The sequence below is a fragment of the Hermetia illucens genome, chromosome 4 (assembly GCF_905115235.1).
Source record: "Hermetia illucens chromosome 4, iHerIll2.2.curated.20191125, whole genome shotgun sequence".
Lineage (NCBI taxonomy): Eukaryota > Metazoa > Arthropoda > Insecta > Diptera > Stratiomyidae > Hermetia > Hermetia illucens.
In genome coordinates, this window is record NC_051852.1 from 142885771 (window position 1) to 142890986 (window position 5216).

The 5216-nt window shown below is 44.4% G+C and overlaps 1 protein-coding gene across 1 annotated transcript; it reads left to right on the plus strand.

Moving 5' to 3' along the window:
• Nucleotides 1-828: 828 nt before the first annotated feature.
• On the plus strand, nt 829-2480 carry LOC119655322 (odorant receptor 33a-like). Its single transcript, XM_038061161.1, has 3 exons — nt 829-1605; nt 1662-2022; nt 2077-2480. The coding sequence occupies exons 1-3, from the start codon at nt 1265-1267 to the stop codon at nt 2125-2127; spliced, it is 753 nt and encodes a 250-aa protein (XP_037917089.1). The 5' UTR covers nt 829-1264; the 3' UTR covers nt 2128-2480.
• The last annotated feature ends 2736 nt before the right edge of the window (nt 2481-5216 follow it).

Genomic DNA, 5216 nt, shown 5'->3' on the forward strand with positions numbered 1-5216 from the left:
GGCAGAAATTGAAGCCGGGGCGCGGTTGTCACACGAGAATATCGTAGATGAAAAAACGCCCTGGGAACAGCGTGACCGAAAGTGCCAACAGGTGGAAAAACGCTCCCTTTTATCATCGCAAAAATACGACAAGGTTGCGAATTATATTGGACTAAAACGCCAGTTGCTTTAGTCTAAGCTAGACTAAGGCTAAAGCTAGGTAGTTATTTAGGATATGCGGGATCCTAAGTCCACATCCACTTGATGGAAAGACCGGACTAGATGAGGAGCAACTTACTCCCACGTTTTCTAGTCCATGGATCCCTAGTTTGGAGCATAGCACCATAGGGTAGAGGTGAGGCAGCGTCTGATGAGTTGCCTCTGCCCTGGACGAAACCGTCCGTAATTTTTGATTTTTTGATTTGCTTTGCATCTATTTGAGAATGTCAAATGACCATTAAGACTTTCTTGGGTTTCACGCTTTTCTTTCATTTATAATTGGGTAGTTCGTAATTGCGTTACACACATTGTATGTAATTACATATATGTATAGTCTCTTATTATCCAGGTCATTTAAAAATAGTCCAGAAGCAGGTTTCAATTCCCATTAAACCCTTTGATTATCCGATGATTTTTTACACACCCGGAAACCGTAATTATTACTTTCACTTGCGCTCTAATCGTAATTTATCGTAGCACCACTACTGCGTGGGAAAAATCTAGAAATTATTCATATTCCAATGAAAACCTGACTGAAATTTCCCAGGGTATGTCAAGCCAAGCGCCGGGTATAATCCCATCATTTTTGCTTCAAAGTTAGTCACAAATCGCCAGTCAGTTACTGTAGTTGAACTCAATAAAGGAGGCATAAACATCGTTAGATAGAATGGCTAGAATTATTCCTGGAAAGGATGTAGAGAGCGCAGAGTCCTTGGATTATTTATGGTTTTTCTGGAAAGTTCATGGGTGTTATCCGACCTTAAAGTATAATTTTCTGCAGACAGTGCATGTCGCCTCTCATATTTTGATTGTAAATTTCTTAACCCTCTTTTCTTTCAACTTCCAATTATTGTTTGTTGAAAGCTTAAAGCAGGTGCTTCACAATTTACCAATGAATGTAGCTCTCATCGCTGGTGCATTCAGATACTTTACAATTCTGAAATTGCATGAAAAAATCCTCGGAATTTAAGACTATTTTCGAAGTTTGGACGCGAGAATCTCAACCGCTAAACATGTTGATGACATAAAAAAGTCGGTTTTCTTCTGCAAACGGTTAACTACGGTAATGAGTATCCTGTACGTATCTATAGTGATAAGTGCGGGTCTAAACGCTGCGGTGTCAAATCGTCAGCTATTGCTTTTTGATGTTTGGGTGCCGTACAATTTCCATGATCCTGCCTGGGTATACTGGGCATCTTTTTCGTTTCAATTCTGGTGCATCCTGATGTCCGCGATTCAAAACTTGACTAATGACTTTAGCGGACCCTTGTACTTTATTACGCTGCATACTCATCTAAAGATAATTATGGAGCGTGTGGAAAATATTGGCTGGGATCCGAAAAAGTCCCAAGAAGAAAATTATAACGAACTTGTGAATTGCATTGAGGATCATCGAATTGTCATGAAGTAAGTTATTTTGAAACTGTGTTTTCTCCTTACTTATTAGTTCTGCCAAATTTCAGTGTATTCGAGATCTTACAAGGAACTACGGGTTACGCGATTTTCGTGCAATTTGCGAGTACAGCTCTAGTGTTGACCCTGGAGGCGCTGCACACAATAATTTATGACCTAACCTTTACCGAATTTTTGCTGGTTTTATTCTACTTTCTGGACTCAACCCTTCAGATACTTCCAGCCTGCTACTACTCAAATAAATTCATGGTTCTAACCGACCAATTCGTAACATCGATATTTTCATCAAATTTTCCTGACCAGTCACAAAAATTCAAAAAAACCGCAATAATTTTTATGCAGATGATCCAAAAAAGCTGCGTAGTGCTGGCTGGAAAAATTATTCCGGTCACTTTGGCTACTTTTATGTCGGTAAGTTCGATCGAATTGTCAATCTATTTGATAATTTTTGAGTGTTTATTGCAGATTTTAAAACTTTCATATTCAATGCTAACATTGGCAAGACAACTTCGTTAACAATACTGGAATAAAAGGGCATTCGGTAATATATTGATGTGAATAATCTTTCTAAATATGCACAATATGGTTGGAAATCGAGCCTGCAAAATTGTTGACTAGAAACACATAAGTCAGAGAGAATATTAACCGTCACAGATTAGATACATGTATTTTGGAATGAGCCACTTTCTAAACACTTAAAACTTTGTCACGGAGGGACGAATTTATCGATGATGGTTGCATCCAATCCAGTTTTATTAAATTGCCTTTGATAGTGATATTTGTGCCCGCGAGATCATCAGAAAACTTGATGGGGTCCAGAATCGGCCTTTCTTAACTCTTAAGATTTCCAAAATAAAGCACCAATGAAAGACACATTGAAGCAAAAATCATCCCTCATTTATAAATTCGTGTGAACCTAGTGCAGTTTCCAAAAAGAAATGGTAAGTATGGTGATCACTAAATATGGGAGCGTGACACAAAAAGTTACCCTGAAACTTACAATACAGCTTGACTCTCGGACCGACAAGCGTATCCATATGAAACGATCATTGTTTGTAGGATAATGAAACAGACGAGGCCCCTGGGGGTGTTGATTTCCAGTGTTGCGTGTGTGGGCGGTAGAGTCCGCCGCATTTTCGAAATCGCGTCCTTAAGCACACGAGCATTGCCGAGTCGTTCAACCCTGTTCTAATGTCCAGAACAGGATCGGCAGGGAGGCGTAGATTCTCCCCGTAAACCAGCTCCGCTGGGCTGTCCGCGAGCTGCTCTCGCTGGGTTGCGCGGAGACCGAGGAGGACGGAAAGCAAGGAACGCGACCGCGACGGATCGTCGCGGGTCACTAGAGCGGCCTTCAGCGTACGGTGCCAACGTTTCAGCATACCATTGGACGGTGGATGCTATGCGGTAGTCCTATGCCGTTAAAAGCCAAGGAGCTTTCCTAACTCCGCGAAATGAGTAGATTCGAATTGCATTCCCTGGTCCGTGATGGTGGCGGCTGGAACACCAAAGCGCGAAATTCATTTTCGACAAAGGGTCTCGGCACATGATTACGCCGTAATATCAGACAGAGGTATTGCTTCAGGTCACCACGTAAACCTGTCGATGATTGTGAGGCAATACTTGAATCGGTGCGAATCTCGCTAAAGGCCGATGATGTCCAGATGGATGGTGTGAAAACGCTTGGTTGACCGAGGGAACACATCTATTTCTTTTCGAACGTGCCTATTGATCTTGCACTTCTGGCACGCGATACAAATTTGTGACCTGTGAATCCCCTCGCATACAGTGGCTAACAAAAAGGCGGTGAATATTTTTTTTCAGTATTGTCACGTGGGACATAGTTTGGCAAGTCCTCACACGACCTCCTCGCGGTGGCAGTTGTAAACCGCCTTCGAGCAGGCCAAGAGTGTGAAGGGCCGGGCTGAGGGTAGGCTTATCCAACTGGCAAGGATGTGTTTGCCTCCTGGCATGTGTTACAGGCAAGTGGACCTGGCCATCCCCTGGCAGCCTAAGCAACAGCCCAGGGATTGTCTTCCCTGCATGAGAAAAGGAACAGCATAAAACCGGCTAAGGAGCGAAGGTCCACTGGAGTCCTGCTCAAGGGCCAGTACCAGAAGGCCATGCATATTTTCAGCTAGATGGCAAAGAATAAGGATGCCGGTATGGTTAACGAGTAGAATGAGAAAGATCTTGCTAAATACTAGGCGATTGTTATGGAATATACCAGCAAACGCCTGGTAGATGAGCAAAAGGCGAAGCCAACCGCTCTCGAACGCCAAGGGCAAACACACAGGATCCATCCCCTGCTTTGATTCCTCTCAGGTGTTTTATAGGTTGCGCGGACTAATTCTTCAGGGACTTTCTCGGTTCGTGCGTCGCTAAGATCAGTGACGCTTGGGAGGGTGTAAAGCTCAAATTATCCTCTACGGCAAGATTCCCAGGAGACTGGTTGCTCGTGTCTGGTTGCGAAAAAATCACATGGATGCGGAAAACCACGTGCAATCGATGCGTCTATGGACCACCGGTGGTTATCAAAGAGGAAACTCCCAGGCAGACAGCCGAACTTTTCTGCTCCGTATATACTGAAAGTACCTGGAGGGTAGACTATAAAATGCGGCTAGGACTAAGGAACCCAAGACGGACGGACCCCGGACGACGACGGAAGACGGATCGACATCGCGCTAGTATAGGAGCCTTGGGTCGGAGGCTCCAAACCAAATATTATAATTTATTCCACATGAGAGGCCCTGATCAGGGAAGACCTAGAGCATGTATCCTCGGGGGGAAGAGTCTGCACGCTTTTCTATGTCCGGACCTGGGTTCCAGCTACATAGTGGTGGTGAAGCCGGAACATGCGGGGGCGGAGAACGTGTGTATTTCCTCGACTTACATAGCCCACGACCGACCAGCTCTGGCAGAAGAACTACAAAATTGGTGACACTAATGCAAGGCGTACGTTTTGGTATAGCTCGGAAATCAACGAGGGAGGTGGGCCAATTTTTGATGATTTTAAATTTCGGTAATCATATAACAACTGCCTGAAAAAGCACGACTCAGCATCAATACCACCAATAGGCGTTCCTGGTTGGACTATTATCAGAATATCGAAAGCACGAACGAATTCGCAAGGCTCAGTAAGATTCAGTCTTTTCTTAAAAAGTCGGAAGGCTACTGGGCGGAATCTTCTGGTGAAACTCTGGAACTGTTGTTTCAGACGAACTTTCCCGCCAGAAAGGTGGACTGTGAGTCAGAGCCTTGCTTGGAGAGTTTTCAGCCATCTCAGCTGGGTAAGACTATCAAATAGGTAATTACCGAGGATAAGATCGGCTGGGCTCCCTCACATATAAGTCTCCGGGTCCAGATGAAATAGTGTCAGTCATGCTAGAGAAGCAGTAGGAAAGGATTTCGTCGAGGCTTGCCGAGATTTCCCGGAGCTGCATCTCTTTGGGATTCGCACCACAGTCCTGGAGACGCGCACGAGTGGTTTTCGTACCGAAAGCGGGCAGGCGGGACTATGGATATGCATAAAACTTCGACCAATCAGTCTCACCTCTTTCGTATAGAAGATTCTCCTCCCTCCTCATGCAAATCCATTTAAGGGTGAC

Bases quoted from the DNA above. Each gene is read 5' to 3' on its own strand.
- LOC119655322 (XM_038061161.1), top strand. From the start codon at position 1,265: ATGAGTATCCTGTACGTATCTATAGTGATAAGTGCGGGTCTAAACGCT. The intron at 1,606-1,661 runs GTAAGTTATTTT...GCCAAATTTCAG, and splicing joins GATCATCGAATTGTCATGAA to TGTATTCGAGATCTTACAAG. The intron at 2,023-2,076 runs GTAAGTTCGATC...TGTTTATTGCAG, and splicing joins CTTTGGCTACTTTTATGTCG to ATTTTAAAACTTTCATATTC.